The 23,482-nt window shown below is 36.7% G+C and overlaps 1 protein-coding gene across 4 annotated transcripts in view; it reads left to right on the forward strand.

The window, feature by feature from the left end:
* Positions 1–23,482, forward strand: part of ITCH (itchy E3 ubiquitin protein ligase) — a 146,459-nt gene that overhangs the window by 92,601 nt on the left and 30,376 nt on the right. For all 4 annotated transcript variants that reach the window (XM_086702022.1, XM_086702021.1, XM_086702023.1 and 1 more), the window contains 7 exons: positions 1,135–1,292; positions 2,642–2,831; positions 5,139–5,234; positions 6,471–6,645; positions 11,207–11,276; positions 16,780–16,864; positions 21,656–21,784. In XM_086702022.1, coding sequence (XP_086558148.1) covers positions 1,135–1,292; positions 2,642–2,831; positions 5,139–5,234; positions 6,471–6,645; positions 11,207–11,276; positions 16,780–16,864; positions 21,656–21,784 — 903 coding nt within the window. The remainder of the gene's footprint in view (positions 1–1,134; positions 1,293–2,641; positions 2,832–5,138; positions 5,235–6,470; positions 6,646–11,206; positions 11,277–16,779; positions 16,865–21,655; positions 21,785–23,482) is intronic.

A 23,482-nucleotide genomic window follows, 5' to 3' on the forward strand; every position in this document is an offset into this window, starting at 1 on the left:
ACCCTAAAGAACTTTAGGGGAGGGGCACCTGGGTGGCTCAGTCGGTTAAGCAACCGACTTCTCAGGTCATGATCTTGTGGTTCGTGAGTTTGAGCCCTGCATCGGGCTCTGTGCTGACAGCTCAGACCCTGGAGCCTGCTTTGGATTCTGTGTTTCTGTGTCTCCCTCTCTCTCTGCCTCTCCCCTGGTTGTACTCTCTCTCTCTCTCAGGAAATGAATAAACATTAAAAAATTAAAAAAACTTTAGGGGAACATAGTTTGAATATGATTTAATATGTGGTCATGCCTCTCAATATTAATTTCTTGAATTGATTAGATATTACTTTGTTCAGGCTTATTCTGAATAATTAATACTGTAGTATGGATTGATACTGCATAGTGGTTTGCTGCTTACCAGATAGTAGATAGCAGAGCCTTAGCTGAGGCTTCTTCAAACTGTCTAAACTAACGCTCTGCTGTCTAATTCATGACTAGGTTTCCCTGGGAAAAGTAATCAAGTATATTTAGCTGACAGTGGTAAAAACTTTCAATCTGACATTACTGTCCTCCCCTCTCTTTTCTTTCTTTCAATTTATGTCATTGCTGTGAAGAAATAACACCTCCCTTTTAAAAAAGGTCTGTGGGCACCTCTGTTCTAATCACTAATTTTCAACATTTTGTATACCGTTTTCTGGGATGGAAAGAAAACACCTTGTCTCTGGAAAATAAGTATACTTCTTTCTTCTGCCATAAAACAGTCAACCCTACCCTAAAACTGAAGAATATTAAGGGCCAATGGAAACCAGGAAAATTATGGTGACATTATCTGGGCTTGAAATAAAATAGTGCCCTTTCTAAGGCATTGGGATTTTGAGAATTTGACTCTGTTCCTGCTTATACAAGGCCTCCAGAGACTTAATTTGAAATCTGAACCAGCATACCTAATAGTTTTGAAGAGTCCCACATGTTTCTGTTGCCCTTAGGCAACTCCTCACTCTTGCTGCTGGGTGGGCTCTGAGGGTTACATATAAGACTCTACCCAAGGGCTATTCACGTACTTGATAAGGCCGGCCAGAAATTTTAAGTTTTGGTCTTGTTTTTTATTAAATTCAGTGAACATTCATTTTCCCCTCCCTTTCCCCGCTTCTTACCCAGAACAAATCCAAATGGATCAGATGAACCTGAGGATTCAGGGGCTGGTGAAAATAGGAAGGTCAATGGGAATAATTCTCCATCACTCTCAAATGGCGGTTTTAAACCTTCTAGGCCTCCAAGACCTTCACGACCACCTCCACCTACCCCACGTAGACCAGGTGTGTATTCCAGCCACACACTAGGGATGTAACTGTCAGTACTGTGATTATAAATAACGTTCTGTTTGGGAATTGATCCTCAGATAAGAATCAGGAGACTCTTTCAGGTTGGTTTTCTAGCGGTATTTTTATATTTAAGATTTTGGCCCAGAATGATCTTTCTGTAGGTAGACAAAGGTATGCTTTTCCATAAGTTTTTCCTCTAGGGAAAATCTATTGAGGCAAGTGGTTTATTGAAAATGAGAAATAAAATGAGAGCCCTATGTGCATTATTCATATTGTCAGGGATCTGGTTGCTTTTCTCATTATATCCTTTAAAAAGACAATTAGTAAATGGTGAGTAACCCAACAATGCTAAATGATATTCAGATTTTGAAGCAAAAATTATGCAACCAATGAACACATTTTGTGTAGTAAAAATGTTAACAGCTCTAGGTAGAATATCCATTTTCCCTGATTAGCCAGAATAGAATCTTTAATCATTTATTATTTCCCTCTGCTAGTATGTGGACAGGGAATGTATAAAAAAATTAAACCAAATATTATTAAAAAGTAAATTGGTTGTCTACAAATAATTTTCTTTTTAATGTTTATTTATTTTTGAGAGAGAGACAGAGCGTTAGTTGGGGAGGGGCAGAGAGAGAGGGAGACACAGAATCAGAAGCAGTCTGCAGGCTCTGAGCTGTCAGCACAGAGCCCAATATGGGGCTCAAACTCATGAAATGCGAGATCATGACCTGAGCCAAAGTCAGATGCTCAACTGACTGAGCCACCCAGGTGCCCCTACAAATCATTTTATTAAAAACTTTGTTTTTAATTATACATCTTCCCCTGTTTGGGGTAAAAATTGTGTTAATAATATATTCCCAGTCTTTAAAATCATATACTACTTTGTCAAAATATTGGTGACTTCTCCCGGTAATTGTTTTGTCAGGTATTTCTTGAAGATGTACTATGTACAGTGCTATTGCTTAATAGTCATAACATCAAAAATTGGTCTTTGATATGCAGGGTTTCATAGAAAAGACAGTTTTAAGGATCTGAAAAATTACTAAATGAATTTATAACACCAAGGGATACCAATGCTTTCCTATTCTAAAAGCTTTTATTTTTGTGGCATCAGGAAATCAGAATTTGCATGTGCTTCATAATTAGTAAAGAGACATGGAGTAGATAGAACCCAAAAAGTTATTTTAAAAAGTTGATTTTATTTAAGTTATTTTTACCTACATGTCCACATCTTAAATTTTCTGTGTCATCTGCCTTTTAATTTTTTTTAAGTTAAAATTCTATCCTGAATTTAGATTTCTGAAAATAAAAGATTGTTGTTTTCCACAAATCTTTTATAGCATCTGTCAATGGTTCACCATCTGCTACTTCTGAAAGTGATGGATCCAGTACAGGCTCTCTGCCACCAACAAATATAAATTCAAATACATCTGAAGGAGCAACATCTGGATTAATAATTCCTCTTACTATATCTGGAGGCTCAGGCCCTAGGCCATTAAATACTGTACCTCAAGCTCCCCTACCACCTGGGTAAGTAGCTGTTTTTTGTTAACATTTGTTTGCTTTAGGCTTCTGCATATACTTATTAATAAGGAACATAATACTGAACTTCATTCTTTAAAAAAGCATCTTCAAGCAGTGGTAACTGGTTTTGGTGGGGGGGGGCTATATCTAGAGTCAGACTGGACAAAAAAACCTCACCACATTAGCAGTCATCCTCCTCCTCATTTCCAGGGCATACTTTTTTATTTTTATTATATGTTTTTTATTGAAGGACTCTAAACCATAGAAAGTTAACTAGTGCCAAGTAATAGTCACCAAATTCAGATTGCTTTCTCTTTGACAGGGGGAAAAAAAACCCACTTCTTAAAATACTTTTCGACCATCATAAAGTCATTATGGCAAAGTAGTAATAATTTAGGAAACTGATGGGAATACAAGCTGGTGCAGCCACTCTGGAAAACAGTATAGAGATTCCTCAAACTAAAAATAGAACTACCCTACTACCCAGCAATTGTACTACTAGGCATTTATCCAAGGGATACAGGTGTGCTATTTTGAAGGGACACATGCACCCCCCCCCCCCGCCCCATGTTTATAGCAGCACTATCAACAGTAGCCAAAGTATGGAAAGAGCCCAAATGTCCATCAATGGATGAATGGATAAAGAAGACATGGTGTACCTATACAATGGAGTATTACTCAACAATCAGAAAGAATGAAATCTTGCCATTTGCAACTACGTGGATGGAGCTGGAGGGTATTATGCTAAGTGAAATTATAGAAAGACAAAAATCATATGACTTCACTCATAAAGTCACATATGAGGACTTTAAGACACAAAACAGATGAACATAAGGGAAGGGAAACAAAAATAATATAACAACAGGGAGGGGGACAAAACAGGAGACTCATAAATATGGAGAACAAACTGAGGGTTACTGGAGGGGTTGTGGGAGGGGAGATGGGCTAAATAGGTAAGGGGCACTAAGGAATCTACTCCTGAAATCACTGTTGCACTATATGCTAACTAATTTGGATGTAAATTTTAAAAAATAAAAAAATTTCAAAGTAAATAAATAAATGGCTTATGGAAAAAATAATTTAGGAAACTGATAAAATTAGTACTCATAACCCCATTTTAATCTCCACTAATTTTAAAAATTAATAATACTCTAGTAGTTTATGTACATATATACATTCTGACATTCACATTAATCCAGAGCTTGGAATCTAATTAAAATTAATTGGCTGATAAATTAATAAACCCTTATGAAATTTTAATTGCTAAACAGGTATTATTTGTCTGCATAGTTGGGCCATTTTCCTTTTGCAAAACCTACATGGGAACCCAAATTAGAAAGTTATTTGTGCAAGGGATTACCATACAGAAACTGGTACTCTCCAAAGTAATTGGTACTTTTTTTTTTCCTTTTAAGTTTGTTTATTTATTTTGAGTGTGCACACTTAAGCAGGAGAGGGGCAGAGAGAGAGGAAGAAAGAATCCCAAGCAGGCTCCGTGCTGTCAGCCTAAACCAAGAGTTGGACACTTAACCAACTGAGCCATCGAGGTGCCCCTAAAGTGATTGGTACTTCTAAGCTGTGATGGCTTATTCCTGTCTTCCTCACTTTGGGGATTAACATACCAAGGAGACTAGAATACCCAGATTGACTTTGTCTGTTAAACTATGCAGAGACACATCTGATAAAGTCTTAGTTTTTGATTTCAGTTCTTCTGGAATGCAAATAGTACTTTGCCCTTGGCTCAGTCTTTCTTCAGATTTCATAACATTAATTACAAGCATTTTTTCCCCACTAAGTTTTGCACATGCCATGATCAGATTGAGATAGACTTTATCTCCTGAGTGCATCTACCTCAGACCTCTTTAGAAATACAAGGAATATGGGGCGCCTGGGTGGCTCAGTCGGATAAGTGTCCGGCTTCAGCTCAGGTCATGATCTCGCGGTCTGTGGGTTCGAGCCCCACGTCAGGCTCTGTGCTGACAGCTCAGAGCCTGGAGTCTGTTTCAGATTCTATGTCTCCCTCTTCCTTGACCCTCCCTGTTCATGCTCTCTCTCTGTCTCAAAAATAAATAAATGTTAAAAAAAAATTTTTTTTTTTTAAAAGAAATACAAGGAATATCTTGAGCAGATACTTCTGCAGAAGAAAGCTTACTTTGTCATCCTCAGGATACCAGTCTTGCCTTTATTCATAAATTCTTTTGGTATCTTCTTTATATATTGACATACTTATTTTTCTCAGTTCTTTAATGTGGTCATATAAGAGAAAAAAGCAAAGACAAGTGCTATAGCAGCCTTTTAAATTTTGTGTTTAAGTTGGGAGCAGAGAGTGGACCAGCATGGGCGAGTTTACTACGTAGATCATATTGAAAAAAGAACAACGTGGGATAGACCAGAACCTCTACCTCCTGGGTAAGTATCTGAATTAAGGAAGAAGAAAAGTATTTATTTAGAACTATGGATATCTGTACAAAATCTTCCTTATATCCCTACTTTTCCTCTTCCTTTCAGCCTTTTCTGTATCCTCTTTGTGTTGTGGTAGATGCAACTAGAAAGAAGAGAGAGAATTGACTGAGCATGATGATGAGCATTGAATTGATTTTCATTCATTTCTGACCTCAAGATTCTATAGGTCTTGCTATTTCCAAGTTTTCCTTTCTATACTTCATTCAAATCACAGGGTTTTAGAATTAGTTTCATCAAGAGTAATTATTTAACTGAATAAGAATCATATCCCCTATCATATATATGAAGATAAAGTCTATTAGTATATAATAGTGAAGTAATTGTAGAATAGTTGGGACAATAAAAGGATATATTAATACATGATGTTAAGCATTTATCATTTACATTCTAGAAAATGGAAGAAAATACTTGTGTTCAAGGGAAGTCAGTAGCAAACTTGGGGACATGTTTAATCTTGCTAGTAATCTCAAGTACACACATGAAAGGTATTGTTTCACTTGTTAAATTAGCAGATAATATCCAGTATTGATGAGATTGTAGAGAAACTTTACCACATAACATTGCAAGTGGTAGTATAAATTAGTTACAACTCTTGCAGGAAGTATCTATAACTATAGTAATGCACTATAGTAATCCTCTCCAGGAAATTTATCCTAAGAAGTAAATGCAAGGAAGAAAAAAAATTGGTGTATTAAACGTATTTATTATTTTACTTTTTGTAATATGAGAATATTAGAAACAACCATAAATAACAAAGTAGAAATCACCAAGTTATTGTATTAATGTTTACTTAATATTATGCACCCATTTGAAATGATCAGTAGTTGTAATCTTATAGAAAAAGTTGTGTCCCTATTAGAATTGCAACAGTCAGAAGAACATTGGAAAGAAAATGAGAACTTGTTTCTTAATTACTGTTTGAGACTTACTCACTGAATATACATTGTTGTTTTTAAAACCTGGTGCATATTAAGAACTTTTAAGAGAAATTTTTAGAAACTTCCTTTTATATTCACTTAAAGACCATTAAAAATATATATAAAATAAAAGAGTTCAGGTAAATGAAAAGTAGTTTAAGGTAAAATCTTACCAATCCTGCACCAGGGCCAAGATGAAGTCCTGTTCAGTTCATATCTGTATCACAAATAATTGTTGAATTAGGTTGTTTTTGTCCTGATTTAGCTGGGAACGGCGGGTTGACAACATGGGACGTATTTATTATGTTGACCATTTCACAAGAACAACAACGTGGCAGAGGCCGACATTGGAATCTGTCCGGAACTATGAACAGTGGCAACTCCAACGTAGTCAGCTTCAAGGAGCAATGCAGCAATTTAACCAGAGATTCATTTATGGGGTAAGCAGCCTGCTACACTATAAATTTAAGAGTACTAGACTTTATTTTATTTATTTATTTTTTTCAACGTTTATTTATTTTTGGGACAGAGAGAGACAGAGCATGAACGGGGGAGGGGCAGAGAGAGAGGGAGACACAGAATCGGAAACAGGCTCCAGGCTCTGAGCCATCAGCCCAAAGCCTGACGCGGGGCTTGAACTCACGGACCGCGAGATCGTGACCTGGCTGATGTCGGACGCTTAACCGACTGCGCCACCCAGGCGCCCCAAGAGTACTAGACTTTAACCTTTCTTTTTTTCTTCATATGAAATGTTAAGTATTAAAAAGACAAGTAAGATGGCACCCAGTTGTTGCTGTTGATAAATATATATTTAGACCTCGTCTCGAGTATTCTGTGCCTGTGATCTATTCTTACCTCTTTGAAACTTCTGACATTCAACGTCCTTTGCTTTGTTAATATCAAAACTAAAAAGTAATTAGGAAAACTTAAAATTCATGGATAAAAGAATAATAAAAATAAACCCAAGCAGCGTGAAGAGAATTAAAACAGTTTTAAATTTCATATTGCCTCGCTTATCAGAATATTTGAAGGTTTGGCTCTAAGAGCACTTGACTGTTAAGTGGCTATATAGAACTGATGACAGAATTGAATCATTTTGTAACATATGAAAATAAAGTTAACCTAATACATTGGTGCTCTAGGAGACTAAAGAAATTGGATTCCTTGTATGATTATTCTAAATATATTTTTCTGGTTTCAAAATTGTATTAACTTTGGTATGCAAACATCTCCTATCTGGAAATGGTTTAAGTTTTACATATTTTCCTTTAGAGTAATGCAATAATAGCAAAAAGTTCACCAAAGTGTATTAACATTTTATTGTGTAGTCTTTGATGCTAGGAATTTTATAGTCTCTCAAATCATAAAGTATTACAGATCTTTTCTCTGAAGAAAGGAAAATGGTTCTTGGAGAAATTTGATTCTGTGTGCCAAACAAGAAGGATGTATTTGAGTAATACATAGAACTTAAACAGGAGAAAATCTCTCCAAGAGTTCAGGAGAAGTTGACCTGCTTCATTACCATTTCTTCCCTTTCACCAACATTGGTAGCATCCCTGTTAGAATACATCAGAGTAAAAGCCTGTCCTCTGTAGGCATTATTTTTCCCTCTTTTCTCCATATTCCTATCTATTTCTTGGATCTCATCACCATAATAGTTTTCATTCACTGATAGAGACAAATTTGTCTTTTTTTTTTTTTTTAATGTTTATTTATTTATTTTGAGAGAGAGAGAAAGAGACAGCACAAGTGGGGCAGGGGCAGAGGGAGAGGGGGAGAGAGAATCCCAAGCAGGCTCCATGCTGTCAGCGCAGAGCCCGACATGAGTCTTGATCTCACGAACTGTGAGATCATGACCTGAGCTGAAATCAAGAGTCAGATGCTTAACCAACCGACTGAGCAACCCAGGTGCTCAGACAAATTCATCTTTATCAGCAGCCTTCCCTTCGCTACCTGGTTTTGATTAAGATACTTTATTTCATATGACAATTTTTCCTTCCACCTTCTATAGGCAACTGTTACTGTATTTCTCCCCAGTGGTTTTAGATGTGAAATTAATTTGTCTTTTGTCTACCTTACCCTTTTCATTTTTTTTTTTTTCCTGTACTGTTTTACATCTTCCTTTCTTTCTAAATTATAATCACCTTTGGTATGCCTGGCCAAATTTCTTCTAGGTTTGAATGCCTAGCTTGCCTGCCTTCTTTAAAGCTATTTTCCACATGGGTGTCCAGTGGAAAGAGCATGGGCTTCAGAGTCAGACATATGGGTTCGAATCCTGGTTCCACAGTTACTTTGTCTGTATGACTTTGAGTAAGTTACTTAATCTCATCAAGACTCATTTACTTTAACTATTAATGTATGAAGATACTTCAGAGGGTTTTTTTGTTTTTTTGAGGTTTCTGTAAAATAAGGTTCCTAATAGGTTAAGACATATTAAGATGCATAAAAATGTTAGTTTTCATTTTTTCTTTCCCTCATATCCACATTGTAAATGTGTGCTTTAGCTTACTTTTACAGTACTTCATCTTTTTTTTTTTTTTTTTTAAGTTTATTTATTTTGGGAGAGAGAGAGAGTATGAGCAGGGGAGGGGCAGATAGAGGGGGAGAATTTCAAACAGACTCCAGGCTGTCAGCTCAGAGTCCAATGTAGTTCTTGAACCCACAAAAACTGTGAGATCATGACCTGAGCCAAAATCAGGAGTCAGATGATCAACCAGTGAGCCACCCAGGTGCCCCAACAGTACATGATCTTTTAAGACATTCTTTTCAGAGACTGATTTAGCATATTTCCAGAACACCAACAATGTATATTGCTTCATTGTAAACTTCACCAGTTTGATACTTGGAGTCTTTGGAACTTTTCTTGAATTGCATCTTTTACCTCATTGTGCATGTTCTATTTTTTTTCTTTTCATTTTTCCCCCTCTTATCCAAAAGAATCTGACCATTTTCCTGAAGTTTTCCTCTTGTTACAGAATACTTTTAAATCCTAACTTAAACAGCCTATTTTAGTTACCCTTAACATAGCTAGCAGTAACTAGCAGTAACTTAATAGCTAGCAGTAACTGAATTGAATGAATTGAACATTCTTAATATCAACTACTTAAATAGGGGTGGGGTGGTTGGTGACATATTGCTGAGAAAGTCTGTTTTATTAAATGGCCTTTGTTCCAGGTCAATAGACTGTCATACACCTAGCTTCTTTTTTTTTTTTTTTTTTGAGAGAGAGAGAGAGAGAATGTATGAGCGGAGGGGTCTCAGGGAGGGGAGAGAATCTTAACTAGGCTTCACACTCACTGGAGAGCCCAACATGGTGCTCAATCCCGTGACCCTGGGATCATGACCTGAACTGAAATCAAGAATCAGAATCTCAACTGACTGAGCCACCCAGACACTCTGCATTTTTTTTAAAAGTAGGCTGCACACCCAACTCATTACCCCAAGATCAAGAGTCACATGCTCTACTGACTGAGCCAGCCAGGCATGCCCCTACACCTAGTATTTTTAACCTCAGAATGGAAATGATTGATGATGGAACATTGTATAATGGCTCTTCCTGGCCTGTGGTTTCAACATGTATGTCCCCAACTTATTTAACCAGGGAGAGCCAGTGGAATGGGCTAGGGTCTTAGAAAGTTATCAAAATAGTTTGTCATATGCCAGACTTTTCAGACATGTTCCATAACCAGGGTTCAGACCTTTTATGGTGTTTCTTCCTGGCCTCTCTGCGCTCACCCCTTTTCATAATTGTGTCTGTCTGGAGGAGCAAGGCCAATTCTTGACAGGTCTATCTTCCAAGAGCTATTAAATCAGAAATAGAGCATCTCATATGCTTTAAAACTTTGACAGTTAACCCAGTTTCTGTAATAAGTCAATGACAAGGAGGAAAAAAAAAAAAAAGACAGTAGGGGGAACTGCTATAGATCAAGACTTAAGAGATTCGGCCAAATGTAATGTGAGGACTTAATTAGTGATTGGGTATTAGAAAATAAAATTAACATAAATTCTTTGTTAGGTATGTAAGATGTCCACAAATTTTAGAAAGACATAGGGGTAAAATGACTCCATGATTCAGCAAAGAAGAGAGGGATAAAAAGAAAATTTGGCAAAGTCTTAATAGTTGTTGAATCTTCATGCTGGACATACGGGGTTCACTTTCCTTATTTTACTTGTATATTTTTTTCTATTAATAATTTTTGTTTGAAAAGCAGTCTTTTATTTGCTTTTATCTTACTAAAGGAGAAAGGTTTTAACCAAATCTTCCTCTGAGAGAGCATATATTATCTTCACTTTATTATACATTTAAACCAGAACATACCCATTAACCCTGCATAGAGTCACTATGGCTTTTGCTTCTCTCTTACCAATGGTTGACTCCTTTTTCCAAATGATTTCCTTTTATCTAGCCAAACTTCTCTGTCTCCACCAATGTGGTCATTGGAAATAGAAATTTAAGAAGTCTTCTATACAGATCTAGGCTTGTCGACTTTCAAACTGGAATTCTTTCTTTTTACTCATCTGACAGCTTGTTCTTCCTGCTCCCCAGCTCCCATGGTATATACAAATATACCATGTTTTGTATTTAATTCTCTTTGAGTTAGAAATCCAAGGTTATTGTCAGCCATCCAGTGATTCTGAGTACTGTTTATAAATGACTCTTTGGGGATTTATATATTTCTCTAATTATTTGTAATCATTTGTAGCTGAAGAAGAAGAAAATGGTCCTTTGGGGTTGAGGATTATGTATTTGTAATATTTAAATTTCAAGTAATTTCAAGCATTAATGTTTACAAAGATTTTCTTTCTTTACCAGAGTGTATTGGCATTTATCCACTGACCATGTGACACATCTCTTAAGATGTGAACTCTGTAAGAGTGTGTTATGTTACATATGGCCGGAGAAGGACATACTAGAACTCATAACCTTGCTTTCAGGTTATCTGATTAAGTTGTTCATTATTTCACCTTTTTGTTGTTGTTGTTGTTGTTATTCTTTTTTAGAATCAGGATTTGTTTACTACATCGCAAAATAAAGAATTTGATCCCCTTGGTCCCCTGCCTCCTGGATGGGGTAAGTGACATGATTCTTTTTAATTGCATTTGGTCATTTTAAAAATCAGGTATTTATGGATGACAGCCTGTTCTTGCCTGAGTGAATGTCTGGAGGCTTTTTGGGTGTGTTAGTTTAATTCAGAGTGCCAAGTGGGTATTAAATTGCCCAAAAAGGCATTAAAGTTCAAGTTGACTTTCTTATTATAATTAACTTATATTGGAATTCAGAATTATTTTACTCTTTTAAAGGTTAAAAATATTTTGCTCACTTAGCAATAAAAAGAAATGGATTATTTATACAGCAATCTGAATGGACCTCAAGGGCATTATGCTTAGTGAAAAAAACTCAATCTTAAAAGATTACATACTGTATGATTCATTTTATGTAATATTTTCAAAATGACAAAATTACACAAGTGGAAAGCAGATTAGTAGTTGTCAGGAGCCAGAGCCAGTTGTAGGTGGGTGCAAATACAGGAGTTAAGAATATAAGTAGTTCTTACATGGTGGTGAAATAGTTCTGTATCTTAATCATGGTAGTAATTACACAAGTCTATATATATGGGTTAAAAGTGCACAGAACTATACATTCGTATTAATGAATTCAACTTAAAAATTGGTGAAAATGGAATAAAGCCTAGAGTTAACAGTAACATACCAGTGTCAGTTTCCTGATTTCGATACCATACTATGGTTATATAAGATCTTACCATGGGGAAAAACTGGTGAAGGATCTGTGAGATTCTTGGAATGATTTATGCAACATCCTGTAATAATTATCTCAAAATAAAAAGCTTAAATATTTTGACCACATTTATGCTTCTAAAACACTGTTCATGGGTACCTGGGTGGCTCAGTCTGTTGAGCGTCCGACTCTTCATTTCAGCTCAGGTCATGATCTCATGATGGTATCAAGCCCCTGCACTGACAGCAGGGAGTCTGCTTGGGATTCTCTCTCCCCCACCTGTGCTTGCGTGTGTGTGCATGCACGCATGTGCTTTCTCTCTTTCTCAAAATAAATAAACTAAAAAAACACTGTTCAGAACAGGTGAGTTGATGTAATCTTGAAAGAAAGTGAAAAAGGGAACATCTTATGCTGGTGACATTGTGCCTTGCACTGGTGGACATGGCATGTTCTATTAATTCAACTTTGTTAATAGATTTTTAAGATGGGCCTACTCTACCAATTTTGTTTTATAGTATCATATAAGTCATAGCATAGTAGCAAGGTTCCAGAATAAACATGGCTTCATAGTTTTGCATGGAAGCTGAAGAGAGTTTAGAAAGTAGAAAACAGCAAACCCATTTATGGAACTACTTGAAGTTTTATCTTTAAGAGCCACAGATATTTCATAATTTGGGGGCTAAATTCCAAAATTAATATTTCTAGATAGTCTTGTTGGGAGGCACTGGCCTTCAAAATACATTGCTCTAGCATTACTTTATTGAGGAATGGAGAAAAAAAAATGATGTGTCAACATCACATGAATCTGGACAGTAAATGATACTGAATACTGTGAGAAGCCCCATTGCTCTTAGAGTTATTTATCTTTAGCACTCTTGTGAGACAGATAAAAAATGTAATAGATCATACTTATAACTGTTATTGCTATTATCATGTAACAAAGGGAGGGCATATGAAAGTGAACTGTGAATTTCTGTTTCACCAAAGCCTGGCAGTATGATAAGGAAGGAGTCTTGTGTGTGAGTTTCAGAGTGGAGAATACGTGGTTGGTATGAAGTACTTTAGAAAAGGGGATGTTGCCTTTATAAAGCATATTGAACTAGACCTGTCAGATTGCATTCCTACACATGGATGATTTTCCCAGCTTTATTTCTAGAATTGTCATATGTCCATGTTACAGAGGAGAAATTGATGCACTGAAAAGATATATCTGAAGGTCATGTGTTATCCTCTTAATTTTATTGCAAATAAACCATGACCCAATTAGCTTTTGTCAGAAGTACAAACCATTTTACTCCTTCTCCAGAGCAGCTGTAGGAAAAAATGGCCCCTTGCCCATAGAAGCATGAATTGTTGGCTATGTTGCCTTTATTCAAAAAAGCTTTTCCTGCAGGTTGGTGCCTTTTGTATTTATTATTATCTTCATCACTAGGATCCTTCTCATTTTCACTTTAGCCAACAACACTTCCCTAAAATACTGCCTCTAAAGACCCAATCCCAGGTTACCCAAGTTATCAGAATCTTGGCTTGCTTATTTTACATTCTGCTTATTTTTATGTTTCACACTTCAGAAATTGAGGTATACCCCTCCTCCTAAATTGAGGTATACCCCTCCTCCTAAATGATCACCCTGTTACTTAGAACACTGCTTCATGACTCTCTGCCTTTGGGGCACATGCCTTATTTGTGGAACCAGTGACAACACTGATATATTGGAACAGATGAAACTCTACCTGACATATCCTCAGGATTGACCCAGGAAATAAAACCCCAACTTACAGCCTGTGTTTACATTCTGAAATTGACAGCATTATTTTTGTGACACAATATGTATTTTATTTTACTTTTTTAATTATTTTATCTTGAGAGAGAGAGCAAGGCGCCCCGACATAATATGTATTTGAAATCCAGCCTCCTCACCCTTTCAGACTTTTTTGTGCTTGGACTAGACATTACTGCCTCACAAGCTGACAGTGAAGAATTTTTAATACATGCAAACTAAAGAGGCTGGAGTACAAAGAATGCTTTGGTTCAACAATGTAGTCTAATAGGGCTTTGTATAACTGGTTTTACCCATCAAGTCTAAAGATATTTTCTTATTTTGAGACTTGCTGTGAAAGAATATGTAGAACAGCAATAAGCTTCTGTTTTTTACTGTTTTGTTCAAGTCAAGAAGTACTCTGATCTGCATTCAGGTTTGATGTTCAGTAATCTCAGTATTGTTTATCATGTGACTTCTTTCAACAAAGGAAGAAATCAACTCTATAGCCCATCTCATTAAAAGCAGATGAGCCTTCAGTTTGCAAGTGCATCCACCTTTTTGAATTTTGTTTTTCACAGTTTGTTCCAAGAATTGCTGGTATCAGCAGTGTATACTTAGAACATAGATAGAAAATCAGTTTTCTATTAAATTTATCCTGCCTCATGTTAACTTTTGAAGAGAAAATTGCTCATCCTGAAATCTGAACTTATATGGCAGCTATACACTTAGGGTATTACTTTTAGATTTAAAAAAAATTACTTCAAAATTATTTGAATACAAAAGAAGTACAGATTTTGCAAATATATTTAAAATTTTTAAATTTAATATGTCTGCCAAGAATATTAACTAATATTATCGTGTAGCCAGCTATAGCACTGTGGATGCTTCTTTTTGCTTCAGAGACAGACTTAAAGTTGGTTACATTTTACACTGAAAATGCCATGAGCAGCAAGGCCAGTATTAATATTCACAATGTATCACAAGATGCAGAATCCCGTTTGTCTGTATATTATGCACACTTGGGGTTCTATTTCCATTTTAGGCTCAAATGATGTAGAAAGTACCTGAGATGTCAGGATGAGGTTCATGATACTCACCAGCATACCCCTTCTAACCTCACATATCCTTACTCTACTCAAAATCATGAAATTAGTGCTGGAGATATAGTTAAAAGTTACCAAATACTAACTTGACATAGCTATATAATTTGGCCTAAGATTTGTCCTGCAATAACTTGCTTAGAGAATGATTCAAGGGACCTAAATGTTACTTGAAAAATAGATACCAATTTTTCAAACCATATGAAATTAAAAATGGCTTTATCAGCTTGGGATTAAGCTTAAAATTTTGTTTGAAATTGTTAACTTTTAGAAACTATGTTTTTTTTTTTTTTAACGTTTTTTATTTATTTTTGGGACAGAGCGAGACAGAGCATGAACGGGGGAGGGGCAGAGAGAGAGGGAGACACAGAATCGGAAACAGGCTCCAGGCTCTGAGCCATCAGCCCAGAGCCCGACACGGGGCTCGAACCCACGGACTGCGAGATCGTGACCTGGCTGAAGTCGGACGCTTAACCGACTGCGCCACCCAGGCGCCCCAGAAACTATGTTTTTTTAATGTTGGAATCCATTCTATATTCTTTACTACTTCACTTAATTCATTTTGAGACATCAAAAAAAATTCAGGTACAGGAATTATCTTTTGATGAAGAATTAATTAGTAATAGAACAGAGAAGTCAATAGTTCAAAACAACAGAGCTTAAAAATTTTTTAACTATTTGGTTATTAAAAGAGAAAATGATATCTGCATGTCTTCTAAGCCCTAATGAGAAAGCTCAGGGATACAGGGAAAATTTTGTAGGACGGGATAAGAAAACAAGAAGAATCCTAAATAAAGCAAGAGGCAGACAGGGAAAGAAGTAACAGTTTCAAAGCCAATATATTAAAGAACTGAGCACTCTGTCCAGCCTTTGTGTAGAAAGTAGGATTTGGAAACCGAGTGTATTAAAGAACAGAGTATATTTTGGAACACTGTCTTCCCTAGTTGAATAATGCCTAGCAATTAACGAAGAAAGAAACAAGTTGTGTCCCCCAACCATTATTATTTTAAGAAATGAGTTGATGGGGTATGCAAAAAAAATCCCTGAATAGAGACCTGAGTTTCCATTCTCTCACTGCTATTTAGTTCTGAGATTTTGGGCAGATCACTTAACCTATCCAAGTTTCCTTATCTTCCAGATAAACTGAAACCGTCTACTCCTGGGACTGTTAAGGATAAAATGAGGTCATGTATGAAAAGTTAAAACGTTAATTATTCTTGCTGCCTTTGGTTAGATTGAACAGAAAGGTCCTGGGGGCAGGACATTGTGAATTAAATCTATTCAGTTTCTAGGCTGTAATGATATTTTTATGACTCTAGCAAGTATATGAATTTAATACTCAAAGAATAAATCAAATCTTTTAAAGTTGTGATTTAAAAACTACAGGGGCCCCTGGGTGGCTTAGTCAGTTAAGTGTCCATCCAACTTTTGGTTTCAGCTCAGGTCATGATCTCACAGTTTGTGAGTTAGAGCCCTATGTCCAGCTCTGTGCTGAGAGTGTGGAGCCTGCTTGGGATTCTTTCTCTCTGCCCCTTCCCTTCTTTTGTACTTTCTCTCAAAAATAAATAAACATTAAAAATTAAAAAAAAAATTTTTTTTAATGCTTATTTATTTTTGAGAGAGAGAGACAGAGCATGAGCAGGGGAGGGGCAAAGAGAGAGACACACACACACACACACACACACACACACACACACACACACACACACACAGAATCTGAAGCAGGCTCCAGGCTCTCAGCTGTCATCACAGAATCTGACACAGGGCTTGAACTCACGAGCTGTGAGATCATGACCTGAGCCAGACCTGAGCCTGAAGTCAGACGCTTTACCGACTGAGCCACCCAGGTGCCTCCCCGCCCCCATTTTAACTACAAAATCCATGCAATGACAAATGGGCAAATTCAGCACATTTTATTTTACTTTGTAGAAGACTATGCCAACTCTAACACTTCGCTTTTTTTTTTTTTTTTAAGAGAAGAGAACAGACAGCAATGGTAGAGTATATTTTGTCAACCACAACACTCGTATTACACAATGGGAGGACCCCAGAAGTCAAGGGTAAGAAACTTTCAGTTACTAGTATATAGATAACCTCTTAAATATTGTACCCTGTTTCTGACTCAGTTATAAGAAAAATCAAGTTATGTGTTCTTTCCCCAAAGTTCTTAAACATTGCTCACCCATATACTTTAGAAAGAGAAAAAATTATATGATTTCATGTAATGAATGTGGCTTTCTTGAGAGTAGGGGAAAGAGCTCTCTGGTATATATAAATATACTGTGTATCCAAAGATTCTTATTTATAATTAGTAAGACTAGATTACTAATTCTAAAGCAGGGTTTTGCAACCTGGGATCACTGGACAGAATTCAGGGAATATGTGACTTAGGAGGGAATAAATACAGATTCAGTTTTACTAACCTTTACCTGAAATCAAGGGTCTCCTTCTGTTGTGATTGTAAACTGTAACCCTAGTAGAATTAGCAATGCCTAGGATTTTGCCATCATAGAAATCCTAGGTTTTTAATACCATATTGCAGTTGTTATAGTTATCTCAGAATACTGTTTACATAGATCATTGCAGGAACTTGCTAGTCAATATAGTAATGAAGAGACACATACTATTATTACAAGTTTGTCTTCTGTTGTTGAAGTATGGTTGACATAAAATATTCTCTTAGTTTCAGGTGTAGAACATAGTCATTTGACATTTATATACATTATGAAATTATTACCACAATAAATCTCGTTATCCTCCTTCACCATACAAAGTTATTACGACATTACTGACTATATTCCCTTTGCTGTACTTGACATCCCTGTGACTTATTTTATAACTGGAAATTTGTATCTCAAAGATGGATTTCTTTTTAAAGTTTTGGTAACTGTGCATATACTTGCTTTTTTCTTTGTAGCATTATGTAATAGTATACATATTAGTTTGCTAGAGCTGCCTTAACAAAGTACCACAAATTAAGTGGCTTCAACAATAGAAGTTAGTATCATAGTCCAGGAAGCAGGGTGTAGGCAGAGCTTTCCTCCCTCCGAAGGTACTAGAGAAGGATTTGTTCCAGACCCTTCTCCTAGTTTCTGATAGTTTGGTTTGTGGCAGCACAGCTGGAGTTTTCACATAGCATTCTTCAGGTCTGCATGTCTCAGTGTCCAAATTTCCCCTTTTTATAAGGATACCAGCCATATTGGATAATGGCCCACTGTACTCCAGTATGATCTCATCTTAACTAATTATGTCTGCGATGACCCTGTTTCCAAATAAGGTCACATTCTGAGGTACTGAGGGTTAGTACTTCAATGTAGGAATTTGCAGATGGACACAGTTCAGCTTATAATAAAATCTAATGTGCATTTATCAGACCACCTGAGGGTTCTACTCTGCAAGGAATGGAGGTTCTATAAATGGAACTTCTGTAAAGTCAGAGAGCAGTCTCCACGAGATTGTTCTTACTTCACACCAACTGGGTACGAATTCAGGGGTTCCCACAACCACTTTCAGGTTTGATAACTCACTTGAGAGACTAGAACTCACTGAAGCTTGTTATACTCACAGGTACATTTATTGCAGGCAAAGGGTACAAATTACGGCCAACAGAAGGAAGAGATATAAGGGCAGAATGGGAGAGGATTCCAAACACCCAGAATTTATGTGAAACAGTATGCATGGAGTATTGCCAACCAGGGAATCTCCTTAGTCTCTGATATCCAGAGTTTTTATTGGGACTCCCGTCACATACTGCCTGCTTAGCTAACCTTTAGTCTCCAGCCCTTCCCCAGAGTTTGAGCTAATATAGTATCTTCGGTTTCTAGTTACTCCAGAGGTTGGAACTGATATGGGGTGTCCCAAAGCCTCCATCATAAATCACATTGTTGACAGTCTGGTGTTCACAGTTCCCAAGCAAACAAAGATACTCATGACAGGACATTCCAGAGGCCTGGAGATCACCAGTAGTGGAGCACAGAGGCCAGATCTCTCTTTTGGTCTAATTTATTCTTCACACATTCTCTTCCTGAAAGTTTTTTTTTTTTTTTTTTTTTATTTAAATTTTTTTTTTCCAACGTTTATTTATTTTTGGGACAGAGAGAGACAGAGCATGAACGGGGGAGGGGCAGAGAGAGAGGGAGACACAGAATCGGAAACAGGCTCCAGGCTCTGAGCCATCAGCCCAGAGCCTGACGCGGGGCTCGAACTCACGGAGTGCGAGATCGTGACCTGGCTGAAGTCGGACGCTTAACCGACTGCGCCACCCAGGCGCCCCTCTCTTCCTGAAAGTTTTAAGAAAAACTATTTCTGGATACTAACAAATCAACATTTTTTATATTGTTGTGATATTTAACTTAAATATTTCAATTTCCCAAAAAGGAATAATTAAGAATTTCAAAGGTAACGTTTTAAATTGCTCTTTAAAATTCTCTCTTGAAGGACAGAATAGACCATGTAACCTTTCTGTAATTTGCTACCATATTTTGTTCTTCCTTGGACCTTTAAAGTTTTAGAACTAAAGTGAGAATCATATTTTAATAAATAATACAAATGACCCAGTTCTATCCAGCTTGTTTTGTTTTCAAGACAACTTGTTACTGAGCCTATCTTGCAAATATAATTCTAACAAATAAGTGTTACCTTTAAAAAATTCTTGGTAGTCTATTTTATCTGACATTTCTATTCAGTTCTGTGAATAAAGCGAAATGTTCTTAACCCTTTGACATAGTTTACAAAATACTGTTCTAGAGAGTGGTTCTCAGCCTTTGTTTTTCTGAAGTACACTTGATGAAAATGACAATCCTGCAGTAATAGTGGCTCTCTAAAACCAGTCAGCTTAAATACCTCCAACCCCTCCCTTTCTTCCTTTCTGATGAGAAGTTGAACATTTCTAGTTTCTTCTCTCTCACTAAACCCAACAGATGAGAAAATTGGAGCTATTACATCTAACTAGCAAAAAAGACTGGCTGCCAATAGGACAATACACAAACAACAAAGGAAGTGTTCACTAGTTCCCTACCCATTGTAGTGTAATATTAAAATTTTTTTCAATGTTTTTTTTTTATTTTAGAGACAGAGCATGAGCAGGAGATGGGCAGAGAGAGAGAGAGAGAGAGAGGGAGACACAGAATCTGAGGCAGGTGCCAGGCTCTCAGCTGTCAGCACAGAGCCCAACACAGGGCTCAAACCCATGAACCATGAGATCATGACCTGAGCTGAAATTGAATGCTTAACCGACTGAGCCACCCAGGCGCCCCTAGTATAATACTTTAAAATGTAAACATTTCTGGGGTGCCTTGGTAGCTCAATTGGTTGGGTGTATGACTCTTGATTTCGGCTTAGGTCATCATCCTAGGGTCATGGGATCAAGCCCTGCATTGGGCTTCATGCTGAGGGTAGAGCCTCCTTGGGATCTATCTCCCTCTGCCCCTCTCCCCTACTCACGTGCTTGCTCTCTCTAAAAAATAATAATGTAAAAATTTCTTAGGTTCACTAGTAAGCAGTTTTGAATAGTTACGCTAATGGTTTGATTATTTTAATGTGTAACAAAAATTCACTGTTGCCTTCTAATCTGGTTTCTGTTTTAAAACGTGCTGGGGCGCCTGGGTGGCGCAGTCGGTTAAGCGTCCGACTTCAGCCAGGTCACAATCTCGCGGTCCGTGAGTTCGAGCCCCGCGTCAGGCTCTGGGCTGATGGCTCAGAGCCTGGAGCCTGTTTCCGATTCTGTGTCTCCCTCTCTCTCTGCCCCTCCCCCGTTCATGCTCTGTCTCTCTCTGTCCCAAAAATAAATAAATGTTGAAAAAAAAAAATTAAAAAACAAACAAACAAACAAAAAAAACATGTGCTATTGCAGGGTGGGAAGTTGTTACCAGACTGAAAAAGTTGATAAATGCTATGCTAGCAGTATGAAGGAAGTACTTTGAGAGACCCAAAGATAATGAGTAGTAAGAGGAATACTCATAGTTAACAATTTGAAGGCTTACTATGTGCCAACATTTTTTACTTGTATTGTCTCATTTATTCCTCTTACAGTCTTATTACACAGACGTTCTTAACAAACTGAAGTTTAGACAGATTAAGCGAAGTCTAATGATAGGTATCAAAGAAGTGGTTAGAAATACTTATAAAGAACAGTTGAGTTACCTTAACAAAGGGATAATTAAGATATTCTGGACAAGGGGAAAGGCTTCACTTGGAGGTGTGACTGATCATGTCTTATTTAGGGAAATGGTGTGTAGCACTACACTGAAATCACAGGGTTTGTGAAAGGGAGTTGGAGGTAGAATGCAGGGTTAAACCTGAAAGGGAATGTTAAGGGCAGAGTGAGTGCCAGGTGTTGGAGTTCAGGGCTCCTTGCTAGCGGTGAACAATGGATATAACTTTAAGGAGAGAACTAATTTGATCGGATCTCTGTTTTAGTATTCTGTCAGCAATATGAAGTATATGTAGGACCAGAGTGAGACTAGAGGCAGGAAAACCAGTTTGGTGGCTACTGTGAAAGTTGAGAAGAGAGATGAATAATGCCGAGGTAAAGATGTTCTTGGGGATTGAAAACAGTAATGAATATGAGGCTTCAGAAGCAGAATGGGCAGAACTTGGTAACCAAAAGATGTTTAGGTGGCTTATTGGAATATAGGCTAATTAGATAGCTGAAAACTGAGTAGTGGTTCCATGAACCCATTAACAGGTTTAACATGCTTGTACGATATCTAGAGAAGTCTAGTAAACTATGGGGAACACTGGACTAAATGATCTAAATGATGCTCCATTTATGGGTAATTTTTGTTTTGTGTACTTGGGAAACAAACAGCTCTTCAACACTTTTTATTTGTATTTTTTCCTACGTTTTGTAGTCAATTAAATGAAAAGCCCTTACCTGAAGGCTGGGAAATGAGATTCACAGTAGATGGAATTCCATATTTTGTGGACCACAATAGAAGAACAACCACCTATATTGATCCCCGCACTGGAAAATCTGCTCTGTAAGTTTTCTAAACATCGTAGATTAAAAGTAAAACTGATTACTGAGATTTTGTTATAAAGATTTTAATTAGCAAGGAGTGTAAATCTTACTGTTTCGTGAGTTGGCTTGCTCACAGGCCATTGTCCACTAAATATTTTGTATTTTTATTGTCCTCTTGAATAATTTCTCCTAGAGACCTTTCATATTTGTTATCGGTTCACATAGCACTAAAAAGACTATTTAAAAATTATCACTACAATACTGCTCACCAATTAATCCCTGATATCTGATGCCTGCTTTCATTCATTTCCATTACCTCTAACTTAAAAGTTCCTGTTACTTTGTTTTTTTCTTTTCCTTTTTTGAAAAGTAACTTTGTGTTAGTTCTGCTTAATGTGTTTTGTTTAAGGTATTTTTGTGTGTGTGGCAAAGTACATTCACTTTGTTGCACAACCATCAATACCATCCATCTCCAGAACATTTTTATTACCCCATACTGGAACTCTGTACCCATTAAACCATAACTTTCCCGTCTTCTTCGTCCCTCAGCCCCTGATAACTACTGTTATACTTTCTGCCTCTATGAATTTGACTACTCATATAAGTGGAATCATATGGTATACACGCTTTGTGACTGACTTATTTCACTTAGTATTGTCTCCAGGATTCATCTGCATTACAGTTTGTATCAGAATTTCACTACTTTTTAATGCAGAATAATATTTTATTATGTGTGTATACCACATTTTATTTATCCATCTGTTCATGGATTTTTGGGTTGTTTCCATCTTTTGACTAATGTGAGTAATGCAGCAATGAATATGAGTGTACAAATAATCTGTTCAGGCTATTGCTTTCACTTCTTTTGTGTATATATTCAGAAGTGGAATTACTGGGTCAGTGGTAATTCTGGGTTTTTGTTTGTTTGTTTGTTTTTGATTTTGGGGTTTTTTTTTTCTTTTGAGGCACTTCCAGACTGTTTTCCAAAGTGGGTACACCATTTTGCATTGCCACCAAAAGTGCACACAGGTTCCAGTTTTTCCACATCCACACCAACGGTTGTTACTTTCTTTTTGCTTGATTTTTAAAAATGTCAACTTCAGGGAATGAAGTAGCTCATGTGCTGATTGACCAAATATTTGTGTATCTTCTTTGAAGAAATGTCTATTCAACTTCTTTGCCCATTTTTTGAATCTGGTTGTTTGGTTTTTTTATTGTTGAATTTCAGAAGTTCTTTATATTCTGGCTATTAATCCCTTGTCAGATATATCATTTGCAAATATTTTCCCTATTCTGTGCATTCACTAAAGTGTTAGCTCTTAGATGTAGGTTTTGGGTCCATTTTTAGTTAATTTTTATTCATGGTGTTAGCAAAGGGTCTGACTTCTTTTTTTTAGCAAGTAGATATCCAATTTTCCCAACACCATTTGTTGAAAAGACCATCTTTTTCCCCATTGAATGGTCTTGGCACCCTTGTCAAGAATCTTTTGACCATGTATATGCAAAAGTTTATTTCTGGACTTTCTATTCCATTGGTCAGTATGTCTGTCTTTATCCTAGTACCATATTGTTTTGATTACTATAGGTTTTACTAAATTTTGAACTCATCCAAGTTCTTTTTTGATATTGCTTTGGCTTTTTAGGATCCCTTTAGATTTCATATGATTTTAGGATAGATTTTTCTATTATTGCAAAAAAATGTCACTGTGATTTTGAT

This window comes from Puma concolor, chromosome A3 (assembly GCF_028749965.1).
Source record: "Puma concolor isolate L17-30 chromosome A3, mPumCon1.1.hap2, whole genome shotgun sequence".
In the NCBI taxonomy this organism is placed as follows: Eukaryota; Metazoa; Chordata; class Mammalia; order Carnivora; family Felidae; genus Puma; species Puma concolor.